The sequence below is a fragment of the Alosa sapidissima genome, chromosome 13, assembly GCF_018492685.1.
Source record: "Alosa sapidissima isolate fAloSap1 chromosome 13, fAloSap1.pri, whole genome shotgun sequence".
Classification (NCBI taxonomy): domain Eukaryota; kingdom Metazoa; phylum Chordata; class Actinopteri; order Clupeiformes; family Clupeidae; genus Alosa; species Alosa sapidissima.
In genome coordinates, this window is record NC_055969.1 from 4419783 (window position 1) to 4441951 (window position 22169).

The following is a 22169-nucleotide window of genomic DNA, read 5'->3' on the forward strand; positions in this document are numbered from 1 at the left end:
TGGGGTATGAAGTAACGTGTTGAGTCGTGTTGAGATGGATCCGTTTGGACGCAAATATTCTTGATGCGGTTTCAGGGAAGACGGAGGAAAAAAAGATCGGTTTCGTACGTGTGGACTAGCCCTGAGGTCGTTGTTCGTGGTCGCCATGTGGGGGAGGGGTGCAATATCCAGTGATGGTGGGGGTGAGTGTTGCACTGGTAATGAGGTGGGGTGGGGGCTGGGGGATGGGCAATCGAACCTGTAAAAGTGGTTCAGCTGGTTCGTCCTGTCCAGGTCTCCCTCCACAGAACTGCTGCTCTTCTTAAGGCCAGTGATAGATTTCATACAGTCCCACCACATGTTGTTATCTTGCAGCTTCTGTTCCATCTTCCTTCTGTAGTCCTCCTTAGCCTCTTTCAGCTTATTCTTGAGTTCCCCCTGTACTCGCCTCAGCTCTGCCATGTCCCCCTCCTTAAACGCCATCTTTTTCCTATTGAGAAGGGTCTTGACATTACTGGTTATCCAAGGCTTAGGGAAGATATATAGTGTACGTGTTCTTGACAGCCTTCAACTGCTGGTTTTGCGGATGGAATTATTTTGCAATATGAAGGAGGAAAAATGTTCATTTTTTAATGGTTAATCATGCTTTTTGTGAGGTTAGAGGATATTGTTTGGCCAAAGGTCATGCAGGGTCCCCTTGTTTGTATCTGGTGCCTAGTTCTGTTGTTGACACTGCTTGCCTAGTTAATAGTTATTGTTTACTGAAATTCCTTGGGTTCTGTCCTGATTACATTTTTTGCTTCCTGGATCAATAAATTCATATATTTCTGTACTGGACTGTCGTCTCCTGCCACTTTATTCCATCTGCACCAGATGAGCAAAATCTGGCACATCTCCTAAATGTGGGGTGACTGCCTCGGTCCCTATAGCCGATGAACTTCCAGCTCATTAACCCTTGAATGCATGAAAGAGGGTCCTTCTCTACTTTATATTTTGCATTGCCGTTGTAAATGCTTCTCACGGTTTGAGCCCTGTGTGATAACTCAGCAGGTGGTAATGGCAGGGGCAGCCAATCAAGCCTGTTAAAGAAGTGAGTGTGTGTGTGTGTGTGTGTGTGTGTTTGTGTGTGTGTGTGTGTGTGTGTGTGTGTACAGTATGTATGTGCCTGCATGTGTGTGCATGTATCTTTATGTGTGTGTTTGCGTGTGTTCGTGAGTGCGTGTGTATGTGAATGTGAAGTATACAGTCACTAAATGTACACATATATTCATTTATTGTTTGGTCCCCCATAAACGGAATTGCACAATACTTGGCACGCATTCAGAGGGTCTTATAATGATCCTAAACTTCAAATTGAACCTGTTAGCCAAAGATACCTGTGATTTCAATGCCTTGTTTTTACTTTTACATTTTTAACTGGCGATACACATCAAATGAGTGGATGGGGATGAGTTGACATGGCCCCTGGAGGCCAACGTACAAAAAAATGTGGTCATCCTAGGCCCCACGGTTCACAAAATATTCACAGAAAACTGTGTCCGGCAATCTACAGGCCAGTTGGTGTACAGTCACTAAATACACAACATAATTTATTGTATGACCCCCCCGCCCATGAACGGAATTACACAAAACTTGGCATGCATTCAGAGGGTGTCATAATGATCCTACACCTCCAATGTCATGCAGTTTTAACCTTGTCAGCCAGAGATAGCTGCGATTACAACACCTAATTTTTGCTTTTTCATTTTTAACTAGGTGGCGCTATACATCAAATGAGTGGTTATGCGATGGGTTGACATGGCCCCTTGAGACCAACATACAAAAAATGTGCTCCTCCTAGGCCCTACGGTTCCGTGTCATCCTTGTGGGACTACATGCCCACTAGATTTTGTGCACCCGGTCTTTCAGTGGCCCGGGAAATTACTGAAGAAAAAAAAAAGATCCGTAAGAAGAAATAAATGGGCTAAACCTATATGACCCACCGCTTCGCTGCACGTTGGTCATAAGTCTACTGTCCAGTATGTAGGCCTATGTCTGTCTGTCTGGCTGTCTATTTCATAGGCCTACACACCTTAGATCTACCATTTTAGTTGTTCAAAATTGGTAGGAAGTGATGTGCAAACAAACACCCAATACTGGACCATGTGAAGCCCACTAAAATCAGATATCCAGCTTATTCCAGCTGTTAAACTCCACTTTTCAGACAGGGATAATTTTGGGAGAAAGGACAAGGTGGCATGAGAATATTAGTTGCATGAATGTTTTCTCGCAAATTTACACAGTGTTATTGTTAGAATTCATTCAACACAGTGGACAACGCTATGAAATTGTAGACTAGCAATTTTGACGATAAAAAATGGTATTTCTGTCGGCGCAAGAAAAACCGCTTCAACTGCGACTCCGTTGCTGTACCCCACAACACACTCCCCTTTAAGTCGCCTAGCAGCGCTCCGGCAACGCTGAAGCACACCAGAAGCCTCCACAGAAGGATTGGCCGACAATACGACAACGGCTGACGGGGCTTTTACCCTCTAAAAATCGGTTCTTACAGTAAAACGACCGGTAACATCTGCACTATCCCTCCTGACATCTGTCACGACGAGCCTGATTTAACCTCGCTGAAACCGACGCCATAGCTAGCGGGTGTCTATGACATAGGCTAGCATGAACGCAACGATAGACCGCATTCACTTCCAGCTCGTCTTTCCTGTCTGATTCATGGAATGGGATGCCTTTCTGTCGAGATTTCCTCTCCCTTCTACCAAGGACACTGGATGGAATTGCTAAAACGATGCGAGTGGTGTTAAACTACTAATTATGAAACACATGTTTTCGTCTCGACTCCACACTTGATGCAGGCTTGTTGACACGGCATAGGCTAAAGCCCGGTTCGAATGGTGGACTGATCTGTCATTTTTAAAAAAAAAATTGCTTTATCCATTTTCATGCCATTTCTGCCGCATGCAAGTTTTGGACGATGGATCTGCTTTGTATATTATGTTTGACATCAGCGAACGAGTGGGCGGATGTTCAATGATTTGATACCCTTTCGTGAGAATGTAACCGGGCGGTGAAGTGGGACTATCCGATTTTCGTGTCTCCACCGCGGGCGTCGAGTGTTCGGCGGACCAGCAACGATGCCACGGAGTTTGCGAAGGCTTCTGCACCTGGTGCTATTCTGCCCTTTATCGAAAGGCTTGCAGGTATGGCTACGACACACGCACATAGACGAGAGTCGGAAAGGTTGTGAAGATGTAGGATAATGCTCCTCTTTTTGCAGAAGTATAAAAATAGCTACACCAAGCCACCATCATATCACGTGCGTGTCAGTGAGAAAAGACAAGAGTGGTAGCAATATCGCTGTTGTGGGAGAGGTTCAGCTGAAATGTCTTGTTACTTGGTGACATGCTCTGCTGGTTGGTGGACTGTGCCCTGCTTAGGCCTATGTATTACATATTCTTGTCACATAGACCCCAGCAAAGTAATTCAGCTTTCCATGGTCCTATTTAACTGTGCAGTGGTGGAAGTAGACCTACATTTACTCAAGTAGGCTACTGCACTTCAGTAGTCCAATTTGTAGGTAGGCTACTTGCTTTACTGAAATGCTTTGTTACTTGGTGACCTGCTCTGCTGGTTGGTGGATTGTGCCCTGTGGTAGGTAAGTAGGATTCTTGTCACATAGACCACAATAAAGCAATTCAGCTTTCCATGGTCCTTCATGTTTTCATAATAATAGTTTATGTCCACTCCACTGCACCACAGAGGTACTTCAACAAGGCTACATTTTATTTGATAGCTAGTTACTTGTTAAAATTAATATTTTACAGGGCAGTTCCAGCGTTATGGATGTGACAATTGGACTCATATTGGTAAACAAAATGCCTTAGAGTGGGGGCAAAATTAGTATCAGTGAATTAATTTGCATAACTTTTAATGTAACCTCTGTCCTCTGAATACTGAGAAATCCTCAAATTTCATATAATCAATTTCATCCTAAGAATACAAGGCATTTTATCAGCGTTATGGATGTGACATGAAATGGACACACTTTTGTGAGAGATTACAGGTTTTCTACAAAAACTGTGAATTTTGAAGGAAACTGCCGAAACTATGATGTAGCATGAAGGAGACTTGAATGAACACAAAAAGTGTGTTTTTGAAACTATGCGTCATTTTCGTAATTCATTATGTAGGAAAAACTGGCGTTATGGATGTGACTGTTTCACGTAATGGATGTGACGTGTCTGAACCAGTCCTCGACAAACTACATAAAACACATAATTTTGATATGAAACAATTGAAATAGTAATCATGAATAACTAGCGATGAAATTATTGCTTCCTCAGTGCCCACTAAGATCCACAGGAAGAATCAGGACAACAAGTCATTTAAAATATAAATATATATATATATATATATATATATTTTTTTTTTTTTTTTTTTTTTTTTTTTTTTTTACCGTCATCAATTTTAGTCAGTGATTCCCGGGTTACTGAAACACCAGTGAACATGAAACTTGGTGGCCACTCCCCTAAATAACTAGCCCTACCTGAACCGTTGCACCCAAGATGACAAAATATTTATGGTATGTTAGTCTCAAGAGCCTACATCAACCTAACCCATACCCACTCATTTGTGATTTGCACACATAAAGTACATGCACGCGCACGTGCACACACGCACATGCACACACACGCACACACACACACGCACGCACGCACAGTCGCACACATACAGACAGGCAAGCACACACACACATAAACACATACAGACAGGCAAGCACACACACACACATGCACAAACACCCACCCACATGAATGCAGACACATTGTCTTCACCGTGGGATAGTGAGAAACGTAATTTCGATCTCTTTGTATGTCTGGAACATGTGAAGAAATTGACAATAAAGCTGACTTTGACTTTGACTTTTGACTTTGATAAACACACACATACAGGCACGCATACGCATGTGCGCATGGAAACACACACACGCACACATAAACACACAAACACAGGCATGCATACGCACATGCACACACACAGACACACACACACACACACTCTTATAAACAAAAGCAAACTCACATATGCACACACTCATTTACATGCACATGAGTTGTAGGAGTAGGAGATGGAGACAAATTGACAAGCATGATTTATTTTTGCGAAGAGAATATGCAGGACTGAGAGGCAGTCATATTTTGTACCGCTGTGCGGTACATCTAGTTTATTGCTGCCGTTACTAATGTTACTCTGTGGGTATTGGCTACAGAGGACCTGACACTTCAAATGCTGGCATATCGCGTCACATTTAAAATTAAACTGTGTTAAGCAGACGTGAGCGGCAGGCTGAACAGATCTGCAACAGAAGGAGGTTGCTATGTTAACTCCAGCTGCAAAGTCAGCCATCTTCACCAGCTAACACGATAATCCAGTTACTGTACAACAACAGTATGACGGTTACAGGAAGATAATCGCTCAGATTTTCGTTATTAGGCCACTTGAAAATAGGCTATGGCTAGGCTAATCACTGGAGGTATTTTAATATTAAGTTTGTTTTGCTAATAGTTAGGCAAGGCCTCCTTGTGGTTTTGATCAACCTAATAATCTTTGAAATGTCAAATGTAGGCCTAAACACTAAGGTGAAATGCGTTGAAACTGACATGCCACTAGAACAGACGTTTTCTTGGCTTTGAGGTATAACAAAGTCTCCAGTCTTGTAAATTCACATTATGTAACATCCATAACGTCACATCCATAACGCACCATTAAAGGTTTTAAAAGTAAGAAAGGGGCACAATTTGGTCATCACACTTTACATTGATATAAATCAGCTTTGCACAGACACTATGGACATTGTCGCATCAACACTGTATGTGTAGCATAAACTTTTCCTATAAAACGTTATGGATGTGACATGGCCATGGAACTTGCTGACTTAAAAACAAAAGCCTTACAAATGTAAGGAGTTGTGCTCTTAAAGGCAAGCTGAGCATAGACATTACTCTACCATCATTCCCTTGTCAATCTGGAATTTGTCAAATGACACAATTTGTTTGAACCTTGGGTCCATTTATCCACTTTTTAAATATGTATATTATTACCATGTGAAAAATGTTGTTTCTGTATGGTTGCACACCATATTTATGATGTAAAAAAGAGTGTAATTCTCCATCAAATTCAATCAGATCAGTTACAAACAATAACAATAGACCTAAATGAAGATTTTAACAACAGTTCTATTTGCGTATGCACAACTTTTTTTTTTCCATGGTAAGGATGACCTTTGCATGGAATTGCCCTACACACTGGATGACAAATAGAAATCCAGCACACTCTTAAAGACTAAACCAATGGTTTCCGACCTTGGCTTTGATGTCATACGTTTCGTGTCAGTGCCCAGATGTCCATGATGAGTTGTTAACAGCTCCCCAAATACAAACTTTTTCCCTCTAAACATCTCACATGTTTATATTTCAACAAATGTTCAAATAGCATGTATCACTAAACTCTGTTCCTAGCCCCTCTTCCATTAATCTTCTCATGACCTCAGAGATTTATCTGGTGTCCCTGTATACAAAACAGTTGCCTAGGCTTGTACAACTAGCTCCACCTCCAGCAGCTACCACAGTAACATGATGCTTACAGTAATACTTAAGTATGCTGGCTGTACCTGATATTGATATTTTGTGATATGTCAGCTCCTACACAATGATGGCGTCTGTAGTTGAGAACACTTATGAGGATATATTTGAGAGGTGTGTGTGTGTGTGTGTGCATGCATAATGAGGGGCTGAGTCTTTTTCTACGTTATAGTGTTTGTTTATAGAAGAATGTCAGCAATTAACACCGAGTTCATCCCCTTTGCCCCTTCCTCTTATTTCTCCACCTCTCTCCCTCATTGTGTTTTCCCTGTCCCCTTCACCTCCACCTCTTTGTATCCCCACCCCCTCTGTGACTATGTTATAGTCTCGTATGCCAGCTGTGAAAGTGAAGTATTTGCTGCTGGTGTGGGTGGGTATCCTGCTGGCCAGCTGGGTCCTCTACATGCAGTACTCGTCCTACTCCGAGCTGTGCAGGGGACACGTCTGCCACATGGTCATCGTAAGTAAACTACAAGCACTGGCATACTACACATACATAGTCTGACAATACATGCAAACGTCAGCATGCAAATCTGAAAGTAAAAGCGTAGTTGTCTTTGTGTCATGACAACTAAAAGGAGTTAAAGGGGTTCTTCTATTTTGTCATCATATACTTCTTACACTAGTGCTAGTGGACGTCTGTATTTTATCATTTGTATTCCTTGGACTGGAAAAGGAGTGAGCTTGTAAAATGCCCACTCTACTCATCGCCACACATTAACAAGTAATAGTGCATGTGTCACAGGTTGCCTGTGACCAGGCAAAACATTTCATAATAAACAGGGAATATGGTGGGCAGACGAATGTCTCCAAGACAAGGGATAATAATCTTACTTTAGTTTTATTAAATAAGTTATTTTTTAAATAGCCAGCAGTAATATTAAAATAATGTCATCGGCATTTCATAATTCATCTCAGTTGCAGTCACAGAAGAATTCCAAAACAGTCAATACCGCACCCAGCACAGAGAATCACGAAGCAGCGGGGCGACGGACCCACTTCCAAACCAGCCGGTTAGAAGGTTAATCGCGGTTAGCAGCTACACTGTAGGTAAACTAGCGGCCAAAGCCCAGGCACCCACCGGCAACAAGCGTAGCGGGGCAGTAGCGATCACTGCAACAGAGTCAGGCAGGCAGACGGCAAGCAGAACGGGCAGGGGTGCCGTCCTTCCAGGTGACTCGTCCTCTGTCGGGCAGCCTCAATGACTCCAGCCACGCAGGCACTGTAAGACAGAAAAGAGCTCGGCAGCGGAAGGGTGCAGGCAGCACAGCCAGCGGCTAGCGTGAAGCTGATGCAAATAGAGCCGACAGTCACTTAACTTAAGCCGGGCACAGACCAAGTCTGTGACCCGGAGACGTGGTGAGCGCTCAACCCTCTAGTTCAGCAGCCGGGGACCCTGATCACGGCCTTTCGTCCGTAGCCTCTTTACTAAGTCTCGTGCCCAGACAAATGATCAACGTGTGGACACAGTCACCCGGGGTCCTCGCCACTGCCACTGCCCAGGGTGCCTGATGCTGTGGCATTTCCTGGCGTCCTTGTGCATCTCTGGTCTGGGGATAAAGTAGAAAAACATTCCCCTGCATACACCTGTCCCAAATCTGGTCTAATCAGCCAACTCACCAGGATTGGTGGAAAGTTAATGGGTCCATTATCCCTCATTATCAGACAAACATTGGGAGCACTGGGTGGATCATGACAGCACGCAAAGGAAAAGCACAGCAAGATGAACTAATAAAATAAATAACAATATTCACACATGTGACACATGCATCTGTAACACTAAAATAGCATAAAAGGGCACCATGCAAAAGCTTGACTTTTTGTGAGCGGCACTCTAAACTAGGGTTAGGTATTTACCTGCAAACGTTCTGTTTCGAGTTGTATACTTCCCTTTCCAGGAAGGTTTCCATAATCAACGCCAAAGAAGCTTTTAACGATCATTTCGATGACCATCAGAATCAGTGTTGCTAATACTTTGCCCAAAGGCCTTGTTACCATTCTGCCACCTTATTCCGTTTCCCGTCCAAGAAAAAAAAAAAACACAACACAGGCTTGTATTAGTATGAGGGTGAATAGAAGAACTTTTATGTTCTGAACTGAGAATAGAGTTGATGTGAGTGTCAACAAGGTTTTAGGAAGTGGAGAAGCCATTCTAAGGTCAGATATTTCTTGCTGCAGTTTAGAGACTCTACATCATATGTAGGTCCCTATGAACTAGCCCCCATGTTCAATAAGCTGCCTACCAAAAGGAGGTGAATGACCGGCCTGTAAAGCGCTTTGGGGACTCCACTGAACCGAAAAAGACCTGCATAATGCAGTGCTTAGCATGACCTACACGGACCAGTGCAGAAGTGCTGCATTGTAAACAAATCCAAGAGCTCTGAGGGTCTGTATTCAGAAAAGCCCGTGCTCAGTAAGAGCTGGCTGGGGAATCCGCATTCTGCTGTAATAATCCTGACCTTTTTATAGTGAGTTTCTAAGTAAAATCGACCTTGGTGGTTAATACAAGACCTAAATTAGATGAAAATGTTAGTTCCACTAATGTGGCCAGTGGAGCAGAATAATTGCATGCACTGTTGCTCTACTGTGGAGTAAACTCCTCTCTGTGCTTGGAAGTCGAGGGCGTTTTCTTGCTGAGAAAAAAAGTGACAACCTCTAATATTGTAGGGATCTAGACGTCAGAATGGAGTTATCAAGACGTCATGACAAGCATGGAAAAAGATATTGGTTATGTTGTTTGCAAAAAATAAAGTCTGGTAACTTGACAAGGCTGCATGGCTAAAAGCCTCCGCTTGGTGAGTGCCGTTGCCATGTCAACTAATAGAATAGCAGTGTTGGGAGCAGTGTCATGAGCACGGAACATCCTAGAAAATAACGAAGGGATTGAAAATAAAGCAGAATGAAAGATTTGATGGCCGTCATCATGGCCGTTTTGTCTGTTCAGACTGGTGTTTGTCACAAAACATAAGCCTTGGGCAACAGGAAATCTTTAATTTAATTTGTGTCTTTGGACACATGCCTACACAGACTAAATGACAAGGTCCAATATGTTTCTGTCCAGAGCAGCAAGCCAGAGAGAGAGAGCGAGAGAGAGAATGCATTGGTCTGATCATCCACCTCTTATGCATGGTGTGGTAAAGGATTGAGTTTACAAGTTATGAACTTACAGAGCAGGAGAGAAAGAGAGAAACCGTTAGGTTAGGGTCAAGTGAACATTTGAGTACTACTTTCTGCAGTTTAGATGTCTTTTAATTGGTCAGCTCACTGTGGTGCCATGGCAAAGATGACACTAGTGTTGTAGGACTTTGGGGTCCCACTCTCCTACCAAGACAAAGCAGAGGTCCACTGTCTTGCAGGACGTACAACACACACACACACACACACACACACACACAAAGAGCTAGAAACAGTCCTGGCCAAGTCTCTTTGTCTCTTGTCATGAGCACGCCAAACCACAGTGGCAGTCTAACGATAAGCTCAAGCTCACATTAACCAATCAGAACCCTGAAAAGTCGCACGTGAGAACATGTAAATGTAAACATTGGTCGCACATTTGGTGTACTTCTGTCGCATACTGTGACGTTGGCTGCCCAAAACTCCGTTTACCACAGTTCACAACCAAACGCATAAACAAAGGATAACCGTTTTACGGGGCGAATTCTCCGTTTGCGTCTAAATGAAAGGCTCAAACGTAGGGAAATGTCTTCGTTTATAAAAATACACATGCTCGTGTAAACGGGGTCTGGGTGTGTGAGATGATGAGTTAGACATTCAGTGAGTAAATTCCTGTTTGCACATGAGAGAATTGGGAGAGGTAGAATGTGTATGTGTGTCAATCCAAGTGGTTGCGAGCTGGTGTGAAATATTTGGGCATGTGATCGTGTGCAAGAGTGTGAAAGTGCACTAGACCTCACCAGAAAGAGAGAGAGAGTCATTGCAAGTGAGGAGGGTTAAAAAAATTCCAGGAATTTTCAAAGTTTGCAACTTTCCATGGGAATTAACGGGAATATATGGGAATAAATAGATTCCAGAGATTGGAGATTCCAGACCCTGGTAATCTAGAAAGATTAAGGGTCTGGCCACGAATAATGTAATGGCCCAACTTGAGGGGCGGCACTAAGCGTGCATTTGAAAATCTCACTGCACGCAATTCACCCTTTGCTAAGCCACACCCGAAAACCGCCACAGGCCAATCGTGGCTTAGCAACCCGTCACTAGGCACGGGAGGTCTGACAAGCTTTTCGAGTTTTGCCATGTTAACCTGTGGAGACTGAAGTCCTGTGGGTCATGAAGGGCACTTGGATGTGTGGTGCCCTAACCCACGTAGACACAGTGAAATAACATGTTACACTATAGAAACATGATATAATTGGGAACACATATTGTTCTAACTATAAAAAAATGGCATAATGCATGATATTTCCATAACCGCGAGATACACGCTTCACAATAACGGCAAGAAGTTGTTAACAGACATTCACCAAGATGTATAGCCCATCAGCAATCTATTTAAAATAACACCTATTTGAAGTACCATTCATGATATGTTGTCAAATATTGAAGTTGTGGGAAGTACTAGCTTGGTATGTTTCTTTCGTCCCCCATGCCTGTTCCATTCATTCTGGCCAGGAGAGTCGAATGAAACAAAATGCACATTCAACTTCTGCTTAAATAACTCATGAACGGTTTTGTTCAGAGATGAAATTCCAACAGAGGGCAGATGTAGGTTGCTAGTGACAAAATATTAGCTTTCAGTGTGGTACGATGTCTTTGTAAATTACATTTCATTGAAAAGTCCCGGTTCTCCCCCTATGTAATAGACGTGCAGGGTGCTAAAGCTTGTCAGGCATAGCAACAGTAACTAAGGAGGGCGGGACTTAGCGAAGGGTGAATTGGATACACTATACGACCAACGTTTTCCGGTCTTCGATGCAATTGGAAAACACTACGACTGTCATCTGTTTAGCTCGCCTCTGGCCCGCCTATATCAGATACACTGATGTGACTTGCTCCCCACGCTACAAGTGGCAAAAGTAATGTACATCATTAAAAATATTCTTGTTTGCAGTAACAGCCAAAAAAATAAAAAAATGGGTCAGTAGGTAGGTCAATATTTTTTTTTTTTGAAGATTCAAAGTAAAAAAAAAAGTTACATTTTGGTCATGGTGATTACGTAGGTATGAATTTAAACAAATGTGCATATTGTGACGTGACTGACTGGGTCCTCAACCCGTGCCTTCAGGCGCATCATTGCAAACCTCAATCTGATGCAGGTTATGTAGACCAGCCTTTCTCAAACTTCTTTGACCTGAGGCCCAGTCATGGCAGACTTTGGGGTCATAGGGCTCATCTACACATACCCAACCCCACTCCCCCCCAATCAAATTGTCATTATCATTATCACAATCATTATTATGCCTATATTGTTATACATGCACTTTCACTTAAATGTTTTGTGACATGCACATCAGAGGACTGCTTTACTAATGTAAGATATAATTTCATTGCTTTTGCGTGGTTGCATGATGCTTGCATAAGAAAAGAAATACTTCTCAAAACAGCAACAATTATATGGGTGCTATTGTTTTGGGATGTTTCCCTCCTGCAAGCATCATACATTGGTAGGAAATGGAGAAAAAAAATACATGTTTTTTAATGAAGTTTAATTTGAATGCCTGAATGTAAGGATTCAGGAAACACAATACCAGCGAGCAGATAGGCGTAAAACACTAATCTGTTGATCTTTAACAGATAGAAAGAAGGCTACAATAGGGCAGTTCCAGCGTTATGGATGTGACAATTGGACTCATATTGGTAAACAAAATGCCTTAGAGTGGGGGCAAAATTAGTATCAGTGAATTAATTTGCATAACTTTTAATGTAACCTCTGTCCTCTGAATACTGAGAAATCCTCAAATTTCATATAATCAATTTCATCCTAAGAATACAAGGCATTTTATCAGCGTTATGGATGTGACATGAAATGGACACACTTTTGTGAGAGATTACAGGTTTTCTACAAACTTGAAGGAAACTGCCGAAACTATGATATATGTAGCATGAAGGAGACTTGAATGAAAACAAAAAGTGTGTTTTTGAAACTATGCGTCATTTTCGTAATGCATTATGTAGGAAAAACTGGCGTTATGGATGTGACGGTTTCACGTTATTGATGTGACGTGTCTGAACCAGTCCTCGACAAACTACATAAAACACATAATTAAGTAGTGAATTTTGATATGAAACAATTGAAATAGTAATCATAAAAAAAACTAGCGATGAAATTGTTGCTTCCTCAGTGCCCACTAAGAGACACAGGAAGAATCAGGACAACAAGTCATTTAAAATATAAAAAATACATTTTTTTTTACCGTCATCAATTTTGGTCAGTGATTCCCCGGTTACTGAAACACCAGGGAACATGAAACTTGGTGGCCACTCCCTTAAATAACTAGCCCTACCTGAACCGTTGCACCCAAGATGACAAAATATTTATAGTATGTTAGTCTAAAGAGCCCGCATCAACCTAACCCATACCCACTCATTTGTGATTTGCACACATAAAGTACATGTGCACACACGCACATGCACACACACACACACACACACGCACGCACGCACGCACGCACGCACGCACGCACGCACAGTCGCACACAGACAGGCAAGCACACACACATAAACACATACAGACAGGCAAGCACACACACACACACACGTACACACACGCACGCACGCACGCACAGTCGCACACAGACAGGCAAGCACACACACATAAACACATACAGACAGGCACGCACACACACGCACACACACACACACACACACACACACACATAAACACACAAACACAGGCACGCATACGCACATGCGCACACACACACACACACACTTATAAACAAAAGCAAACTCACATATGCACACACTCATTTACATGTACATGAGTTGCAGGGGTAGCAAATGGAGACAAATTGACAAGCGGGATTTATTAGTCCATAAAAAAGTTTGTTTTGCTAATGGTTAGGCAAGGCCTCCCTGTGGTTTTGATCAACCTAATAATCTTTGAAATGTCAATTGTAAACACTAAGGTGAAATGCGTTGAAACTGACATGCCACCAGAACAGATGTTTTTTAGGCTTTGAGGTATAATAAAGTCTCCAGTCTTGTAAATTCACATTATGTAACATCCATAATGTCACATCCATAACGCACCATTAAAGGTTTTAAAAGCAAGAAAGTGGCACAATTTGGTCATCACACTTTACATTGATATAAATCAGCTTTGCACAGACACTATGGACATTGTTGCATCAACACTGTATGTGTAGCATAAACTTTTCCTATAAAACGTTATGGATGTGACATGGCCATGGAACTTGCTGACTTAAAAACAAAAGCCTTACAAATGTAAGGAGTTGTGCACTTAAAGGCAAGATGAGCATAGACATTGCTCTACCATTCCCTTGTCAATCTGGAATTTGTCAAATGGCACAATTTGTTTGAACCTTGGGTCCATTTATCTACTTTTTAAATATGTATAATATTACCATGTGAAAAATGTTGTTTCTGTATGGTTGCACACCATATTTATGATGTAAAGTTAAGAGTGTAATTCTTCATCAAATTCAATCAGATCAGTTACAAACAATAAAATATAGACCTAAATGAAGATTTTAACAACAGTTCTATTTGCGTATGCACAACTTTTTTTCCCATGGTAAGGATGACCTTTGCATGGAATTGCCCAATAGCTTTTGGCCACGTTATATTCAAATTTGACTATACAATACTCAGTGCTATATTATACAGTCTCTCCTCTGTTTCTATAGAAGTTCCAAAAATCAACGTTGTTCTATTAAGTGTCGTTAAACAATTAAATAGCATTCAACAGGTTGAAGCGGAGCTTTGATACCAACGTTATCGATTAGTTTCCGTTTCTCTCGCGCAGACGCCTGCATTGAATGAACGCTCATACCACCACTTTATTGTATGGCTCCATGTTTAATGACATCGATAGCAGAAACGTTTGTTTTCTTTTTTTTGTCGGTCCGCGGTATCTTGATCAACTGCGCAGCAAATTATCAGACGAAGCACCGGGCCTAATTTCACTCCACGACTTCGCGGACCAGCAGTCTCCACGTTGTGGACCCATATTTTGAGAAATGCTGAATAGACCACAACCAATTTCAATTCTTTAACACAGTCACCGTTAGACTAGAGGGGAGAAAGGATGGGAAAAGATCTGGGCACAGTTCTTCCAGAAGTTCGTGCCAAGTAAAAGAGTTGTCGTTGTGTGAATGAAACGTGTATAGGCCATAGTGTGACATGCGTAAACCAGTGGTGTAGAGATGACGCCACAGGGTTTTATTTAAGAGAGCGTTTGTATGTAGGCAATTTATATTCACAATACTTAGGCCTACTAAAATTAATAGTATTTTATTTGTATTGGTTGTTTAGAGTATAAAAAAAAATCGGTCGGTCTTAACGCAAGTTTACAACCGGCAAGTCGGTCGGACTAAAAGGGGAAAAAAATAAATATTTGGGTCGGTTCTAAATTGACAGGGTCGGTCAGGTTACGCCAAAGAAAATATTTTTAAGGATGGCCTTACTCATTGCCAGAGTGTCTCGCAGAGACAATTCAAATTGTGCTCTTGCGAGAACTCTGGAGTTTCCAGGGTAGGGAATAAAGTAGAAATTTGTAATATTGAAAGTTAGTCTATAACATGGAACTTAAATGTAGTTAAAGAAGCCCTATGCAGGTCTGGTTATTCCTTTGCTGTTTCTGGGTTTTCACCTGATTTGGGCTCGCATTTTTCACGACATAGCTCCCCCTGCAACTTTGGTGTGACTGCTACGCTAAACCCCCACTAGCTAGCGAAACACAAAAAGTGTTGTAGAACCATCAGAACGACTCTCAACCTGCATAATTAAGGTCATTTTTGCTAAAATTGTTGCATAGGGCTTCTTTAAAAAAAAATAAAAAAAACATCTCGCAGCATAATATTAATTAAAACAACCTGATTTAATGCAAATTTAGTTGAATTTCTACCCTGCACATAGGTCAATCACATGCACACAGCAATCAGCCGTGATCATAAGCCGCTAGTAAAAACAAAACAGACTGGAAACAATAGAAAGTGCTGATGGTTAGCTTAGCACGCTAGTAAACTTCCCATGGAAAGTGTCCGGAAATTTTCCGCCACTTTACAACCCTATAAGTGAGTAAGCATCTAAGTAGGCAAAGACATGTCATGTCAATGGTGAGATTGAGATTAAACAGCCAATGAAGTTGTGTTTTCTCTCTCTCTCTCTCTCTCACACACACACACACACACACACACACACACACACACACACACAACCCTCTGACCTGTCTCTCTTGTCTCTAGTGTGACCACTACCGTAGAGGAATTATTGCTGGCTCAGCATGTAAGGCTCTGTGTGAGGAGAGAACCCTCAACCTGCAGAGATGTCTGTCCACGTCATCAACACATCAGGTACAGAAAAACACACACACACACACACACACACACACACTCTCTCTTTGCTTTGCTCTCTGTCATTGAATTATTAAACATTTAACTGATGTACAGTAGATGTCATAGTTGGGGTTGCCATGAAGCATTTGGGAACCACTGGTTTGCAGCAATGCATATCTACTACACACTACCAGAAAAACTCATACAAAAGGCCTTCACCCTTCACCCCATAGCTTCACCCTCATCCTGCAGTGATACTCAGATGTGTCCCTTTAATCGCCCGTACTCCACTTGCAGCACAGCAGGTGCTTGTCCCAACCAATAGTAACAGAGACATACACATACAAAGCACATTTAGCAGTGATTTGAAGGTCACCATGGTGACAGCCATAGGGTTTTGGTTATAGTGTTGTACTACAGATAGATAGCGATGCAGTCATGCAATGATTAAAGAATCAAGATCAGGGTTTCATTTACAACTAGATTTGCATATCCTGAGAGAAATATCAGTTCATGCAAAGCAGACCATTAAAAAGGAGAAAGACCGGCAGTCATAATGTTCATTTCAAAGTCAAGAGATTAAAATATTAAGGAGGAAACTAAAGTGTTTGTGGTTCATGGTAGTTTTGTTCTCATGGACCAAACTCGTCTTATTTAACAAAGCAACGAGGTAAAAAATATTTTCCTTGTCAGCTTTAACCAGGCTCTACAAGGAATGAACTAGGAATAAAAAACAATGCAACTCTCTCAGCTTGAAATAGGGAGTCACTTTTCCCTCTGAACCCTGAATCTATCCCACCTAAAATGTAAAAATAAGCTTAAGACATAAACAAACATGTAACACAAACAAACAAAAACATATTAATTGAAAACTAGTTGAGTGCTTACAGTTTCTGATGATATTTACAGGTATACAATGGGATGTGGAAGGAGAAGGCAGTGGTTATAAAGTGCGGAATTGAGGAGGCAGCCGGTGGTGAGGGCGTCCCGGGCTCTGCCTTGCGGCCGGAGAGCAGCCTCTTTGACAAGCCGGCCCGGGGCACCTCCATGGACGAGTTCAGAGAGATGCTGCACTCTTTCCTCAAGGTCTGTCCGTCCTTCCTCTCCAACATGTCTGGCTTGCTCTTTAACCTGTCCTGCCCTCTTTTTCTTACTGAGAAGCCATGTGTTATATTTGAAAATAACTTTTAACTTTTGAAAATAAACTATATTTATTTAGTCACATGAGAGTCAAAAAAGATTACAGTGGCCTCTGCCTGACTGAGGAGTGCTTCATTTGGACTCAGTTCTATTTTTGTTAAGAAAAATTACAAATATGTAATGGAAAAAATACTAAAAATTTATATACCGTAGAAAGTTGTACAATTAGACTGAACTCTCTTCATGACTGTCTCATTTCTTATCCTCAACTGGGCCTTTTAGAGAAACAGGTTTTTTTTTTTGGAGAAATTAGTCAGACACCATTAGCCTAGCTAAGCATAATTGACTTGAAGTGAGTTACAGCTCACTTTTAGCTATAGGCAGAGAATGTCTAATAAGGGGAGAACCGCCACTCTCGGGAAACGTCCGGTTTCTGAACTGTTTGCAGTTCCTGTTCTGGTTCCACGTGAGGGCCCATACGAATAAGTGCAGAATGAATGGAGGTCTATGGAGCTGTACCCTTCAAAATCCACTTTTCTTGGGATATAATGTTTTGTCTAGAAATTTGAATGTTGCATTCGAAAGAGGGGGCAGAGAAAATACACACCGCAGGAGTATTATATTTTTTGAGTCACTTATTTGTTCTAAAAAGCCTTTGAAATGTGTCAATGACGACATTCATTAGCAGAAAGCTAGTGTGTTGTGGGCAACAACGACCCAACCTGTAAGACATCGTAAGGACGTAAGTACTTAAACTTACTTCAACTTTGGACCTATAATCCATATTGAGCTTGCTTGATTGTGTTTCTCCACAATCAAATCTTCGATTTTTCAACGACAACTAGCTGAAAGAGACAAATGTATCCGTCTAGCTCCATAGACCCCCATTGTTTTTGCACTTATTCATGATCGCCCCTAGCAGAACTGCAACAGATTGCAGGTACAATGGAGTTCATGGGGAGTGAACCGGCTCTCCGTAAACAGGCTCTGCTATAGGCTAACTGGTGTACCACTTCTAGTGAATTATGCTAAGCTAAGCTAAGAGTGTCAGACTGGCTGTCGTATTCCTTCAAGCTATGAATGATATTTGGAAAAACATTTTGACACTTTTGAAATGGCTATTATATGTTATACTTGCACTATTTAACCAGACAGCTTTATCTAATGTATCTATGCTATACATTTGGACATTTATAACTGCAAAAATATGTTGTCTAATGAACTGTTTTAAGCTTCTGTTCTTCGTTTAACCATATCTGTCTTACTTTTTACACATGTTCCACCACAGGATAGTCTGGGAGAGCAAGCATCACTTAGTACACTGGTAGCACGGGTGGTCACACTGGCTGACGTCAACCAGGACGGCAAGGTGTCTCTGGCCGAGGCGAAGTCGGTGTGGGCGCTGCTTCAGGTGCCCGAGCTGCTAGTGCTGCTAGCGCTGGCCGGCCGCGAGCACACGCCGCGCCTGCTCGGCTTCTGTGGCCACCTCTACGTGACGGAGCGCGTGGCCCACGGCGCCCTCTGGCGGCTGGAGGTGCCACCCGCCCTGCATCCCGTGGTCCCGGAGGCGGTCGGCGTGGCGCTCAACCGCTGGCTGGCCCCCGCCTGGCCGCGGCGGGCGCGCATCAGCATCGGCCTGCTGGAGTTCGTGGAGGACGCCTTCCACGGCGCCTACGGCAGCTTCCTCATGTGCGACTCGGGCCCGGCACGCGTGGGCTACAGCCAGCAGTACGACTGCAAGATGGCCGACCTGCGCGGCGTGGCCAGTGAGGCGGCCGTGAGGGGCCACCTCCGCGGCCGCCCGTGCCAGACCAACGCCGACTGCACGTACGGCCGCGACTGCACGGCCACCTGCGACCGCCTGGCGCGCCAGTGCAACACGGAGGTGGTGCAGCCCAACTTGGCCAAGGTGTGCGCGCTGCTCCAGGGCTTCCTGCTCTTCGGCGCCCCCGCTGACCTCCACGCCGACCTGGACAAGCAGCTGCGCACCTGCGTCACCCTCAGCGGCCTGGCCAGCCAGATGGAGGTGCACCACTCACTGGTGCTCAACAACCTCAAGACGCTGCTCTGGAAGAAGATCTCCAACACCAAGTACTCCTGATCTCAGACGAGAGAGAGAGAGAGAGAGAGAGAGAGAGAGAGAGAGAGAGAGAAAGAAAGAGAAAGAGAGTGAGAGAGGAGGAAAGAGGGAGAACGCAGAGATGGAAGGAGGAAAGAAAAGACAGAAGGGAGAGTGGTGCAGAGATGAGAGTTGAAGAGAGATGGGTGTCTCAGAGAGGGACACCCATCTTGGAGATGGAGCATGCAGGAGTGAAAGTAAAAAAATAAATCTGGGAGCGACTGCTGGAAAAGGAGAATGTGCAAAATGAAGGTTAAAATAGCACCACTGTGCGTAGGCTATTACAGGAAAGGGAGCAATGCTGGACTGGACTGGACTTAACTAGACGCTGTTTTGTACCCTTGTACAGACACTGCTCAACTCTCATCCCTGCACTCCCACATTCACCTGCATCTCCCTGCCCGCTACCACTCAACCTAAGAACAGAGAAGCCACCACTACGGGTCTCAACTTGGGACACACAGTGCAGTCCTCATTATGCCACCCGAAGACCATTTGTAAACCCTTGGAGCAATGGGAAATGACTCCTGACTCTTGAATGGAATATGATTGTTTTGAATTTGTGCACTACACCTAGATTCACAATACTGTAGTTTGGTAGACTAGGGGCTAGTGCCCTTCTGAGCCGATATATGATATTGGGAAGAGAATTTCACTAAGTACGTACGAGAGGCATACTGAAGCAGTCAGTCACTCATTACTACACTGTCCAGCACTAAACAAATTCTCCATTATGGAATACTGCACTGTGTGTGTTTGTGTGTGTGCGTGTGTGAGTGACAGAGAGAGAGAGAGCTAGAGAGCGAGAGCAAGAGTGAATGAAACCCTGGGATATGGAAGATAATACCTCTGTTACAGTCCTGTGCAGTGACCCTCAGGCACTTTAGTTTCTAAATGTCGCTCCATCCGCTAACGTCATGAGTGGACCCTCAACCTTGTATTATGCATCTCACATGTGTATCCACAAGACGGATAGGCTATTTATTGAGACTCAAAGACTCTTGCAACCCTTTCAGGGAACGCTGCTTGATTCTGCCAGGGAGACTACCATTTCAACAACTGTGTGCTTGTTGAACCAGTGATGGCTATGTTTTTTTTCTTTTAATGATTCACTGGGAAAGAAGCTTGGGATGTGTGTGAGTGGGTGTATGATAGAGAGAGAGGGAGAGACCTGATCAGATGTTTGTGGATGAAAGGTAGATTGTCATTTAAAGTTGTGTTTGCCGCTGGAGTTTTGTTTTTATGAGCAATGAACAAATGATTTGGTGAATTGTGTACATACAGTGCCCTCCACATGTATTGTAATCTCTACTAAAGTTGAGTAAAAGGAGGTAACAGAAAAATCCTCTTTTGGTCATTTGTCTTGGTCTCACAATGAAATCCAATCTTGAAGGGAAGCAAATTTATCCTGAGAAACAATAACATCTCATTAAGAAATAAATATTTTTAACAAAAACACATGCATTTTATACTTTGTATAGCCTCCCTTTTCCAATTAAACAGCACGTAACCTTCTGTGACAGTCCATAAAGTTGGAGAATTTGAGAATCTTCTCTTTACAAATCCTTTCAGATCGGCCAGATTCCTAGCTCCTCACTTGTGTGTTCTCCTGTCAAGCCCTGGGGTTCAGAGATGGCTCTTAATTTTTGTGTTCAATAAGCAATTTTTGTGTTTAAATCTGGATATACGTATTGCTGGATGACCCGATCATAACCAGCGTTTAATGTCTTGGCAGAGACTGACAGATTTTTGTTGAAAATATTCAGGTCCTTGGAGTTCATGATTCCATGTGCCCTGATGAGGTTTTTAGGGCCTTTGGAACAAAAACAGCCCCACAAAATCAGAGACCCTCCAAAATATTTAGCATGGGGCTCTTTTCAGCATGATCATTCTTTTATGTACACCAAGCCCCCTGGCTGTTTGTTGCCAAAGAGCTTGGTTTTCTCTAGAATTCAATAACTCCAGCACTTATATTTGTAAATAAATGGCAGGAAATGCTTTTTCCTGACATGCCCTCTAAATAACCTATTAGAAATAACTTTTGAAGATTTTCTCTTTAGATTTGGTGACCCCAAGATGCTCCTTTTTTTCTTTAACTCTCCAATGGTGATCCTTATGGAATTGTTTCCCTCTATTTCCATCATCACTGTGTGTGATTTTGTTTTTACATTTCCAGTTGGGACTTGTTGATTGTTGTTGTAACTGTAAATGCAAGCTTTTTTGTCAGTAGCCACTTTTTAGGGTCATTTCCTGACAACAAAATACTCATTTGTCCTCTGTCACTTTATTTGATGAAATAGTGAAATAGGAAGTTGCTCCTCTTCTATGTTGGATTATTCCTTATTGTTTCCACTGTGAGATTAAGATAAATCACCAAATTATGTTATACCTGTTTTTATTAAACTTTACCAGGGGTGTCAATTAATGTGGAGGGGGTTGTATTTGATGTAGCTGTCACTATTTGCTGTCTGTGTGACTGTGTGTGTGTGTGTGTGAGTGTGAGAGAGATGCTGTGAGGTTCATGCTGTAGTGTGCTAGTGCCATACTGCGTTGAGCATTGTGCTGTATGGTGTATTCCACAGACCCAGACATTCAGACTTAAAGGTACATTAAGCAGATGGTTTATTGATATTCTTTTCATAACTAAAAGATTGATTAAAAGTAATCTGAACTACCACTGCATATTACTCATTTTCCTTATAATAAAATGTTTTTGGGTTAAACACTCTTTGTATGTATTCGTTATTGATCAAAGATATGAGGGGTTACCTGACCTGTGATCCTTATTAATAATGACGTAGCTGTTCAGCA

General features: G+C 42.6%; 1 protein-coding gene across 1 annotated transcript; it reads left to right on the plus strand.

Annotated features, from left to right (window-relative positions):
- Positions 1 to 2414: 2414 nt before the first annotated feature.
- Positions 2415 to 21783, plus strand: dipk1b (divergent protein kinase domain 1B). The gene is made up of 5 exons (XM_042058329.1): positions 2415 to 3182; positions 6949 to 7083; positions 16010 to 16117; positions 17009 to 17185; positions 18528 to 21783. The coding sequence occupies exons 1-5, from the start codon at positions 3117 to 3119 to the stop codon at positions 19338 to 19340; spliced, it is 1299 nt and encodes a 432-aa protein (XP_041914263.1). The 5' UTR covers positions 2415 to 3116; the 3' UTR covers positions 19341 to 21783.
- The last annotated feature ends 386 nt before the right edge of the window (positions 21784 to 22169 follow it).